At 44.2% G+C, this 1,644-nt stretch overlaps 1 protein-coding gene across 1 annotated transcript; it reads right to left on the bottom strand.

Annotated features, from left to right (window-relative positions):
* Nucleotides 1-8: 8 nt before the first annotated feature.
* PHATRDRAFT_bd1549 (predicted protein) lies at nucleotides 9-1,261 on the bottom strand (the record flags this gene model as incomplete). Its single annotated transcript, XM_002176104.1, has 3 exons — nucleotides 1,060-1,261; nucleotides 828-973; nucleotides 9-734 (listed from the first exon to the last, which is right to left on the bottom strand). The coding sequence occupies exons 1-3, from the start codon at nucleotides 1,130-1,132 to the stop codon at nucleotides 9-11; spliced, it is 945 nt and encodes a 314-aa protein (XP_002176140.1). The 5' UTR covers nucleotides 1,133-1,261.
* Nucleotides 1,262-1,644: the final 383 nt, after the last annotated feature.

Below are 1,644 nucleotides of genomic sequence, written 5' to 3'. Positions count from 1 at the left end.
AACATGGCCTAGCCCGAACTGTGAGTGGCAATGACCTTTTCTTGTTCACCAAGATATGCAACTACAGCAGGGGACTTTAGAGAAAAGAAGAATGAAGGAATCAACTCAGGCCTACCATTTCCTTGCAATGCTGAGCGCAAGACATGCATCATCATCAAAGCGCTTGTGGTGGTAGCGCAGATCATGGTGTTGTGCACCTGCGCCTGACGACACAAGCAATGGATATCAGCCTGGTGGGCATGGGCAGACAGGGGGTCTTCAAAGAACAGAATGCCTCCCAGCCGTCCACGGCACAATAAGGCTGCAAGCTCGGCATCACCTCCAAGTGGACCGGATGTACAGGATGGTCCAAAGACTACACTGCTGTCTCCTTTGAAAACTTCACTTAGCATTTTCATAGTGCTTTGCGTTCCAGTAAGACAAAATTTCTTGAGAATGTTTTTGTTGATAGTGACAAATTCCTTCATTGCTGCCTTCATTCTGTTGTGAGAGACTAGTGCAAGGCAGCGCATTTCCGATGGGGCAAACGCGGGCTCAAAGTCATCGTCATAGTGGGGTGGGTTATCCAGGTCGGGTGTCAGTTTCCCCTGAACACAGAGGATATTGCGGAAGGGATAGATGTTTGTGGAAACTTCTGAGAGGAGTTTAGCAGTTTCCAGTCTTGACACTGCCACTGCCTTTGCCATTTGATCGGAAAAATCCAGATTAGGCTCCACATTGTCTTCCATATAACGCTGATTTGGTGAAATTTGATGACAATGAGATTGCAATGAACATGTTGACATCAAAATACAATTAAGGACATGTTTGATCATGAGAGTACATACCACCATCATTACAAACTCAGCCATATCAATTTCGCCATTGCCATCCTTGTCAAACTCGGATAGGAGCAAAGATACATGTTCATTGGTGAGTTCAAAGTTCATCACTTCGGAAATTGCGCGAGCAATCTCCACATTGTCCAGAGTCCCTACGAGGTGGAGTATTGCAAGGGTGTTAATTGTATCAGAAAACTGTGTTTGTTCTTACTGAATTTGCTTTGTTTTTATGACTTACCACTGCCATCAGTATCAAATTTCTGAAATGTACTTTCCATCCTCTGATGGGCGCTTTTGAATGTTCCTCTCATGATAGATGGGAGAGTACACAGTTGTAACTTTCAAAATTGCAGTTCTGTTGGATGTACTAGGTGGCTCGTTGATTACTAGTCCTTTTTCTTCTTCTCCGTTGCTTTCAGTGTCAGCAATGTGCTTTCTTTTGTTTTTCCTTTGTGAGAAGATATTGTCTTCCGTATTTCTCCAGCGTCGTCGGCCGTTGGTCGCCTGGAGAGTAGAAAACAGATGTTCATCAATACTGCAAAGATACCAGGTAGGAGAGCAATTGGAAATAATGCTTTGACCTAGTTGTCACAGGCAACACTGCATGTCTTGCTCACTGGTTGCACTCACTGCCATGCGCTTCTCAAACTTGAGAATTCACGGAATGCTGCCGCAGCGTGGTTTCTAAGGAAACTCTAGGAAAGCCCATAGAAGTCTACTGGGCAAGTCAAAAGTTTTATGAGAAAATACGCTGAAGGGGATGGAAAAAGTTGAAAAACTAACTCCTTAAAGGGACAGAACGTGTTAACTATAAGTAGCTTCA

The sequence above is a fragment of the Phaeodactylum tricornutum genome, genomic scaffold (assembly GCF_000150955.2).
Source record: "Phaeodactylum tricornutum CCAP 1055/1 PHATR_bd_3x5 genomic scaffold, whole genome shotgun sequence".
NCBI lineage: Eukaryota > Bacillariophyta > Bacillariophyceae > Surirellales > Neidiaceae > Phaeodactylum > Phaeodactylum tricornutum.
This window is presented reverse-complemented; position numbering and strand designations above follow the sequence as displayed.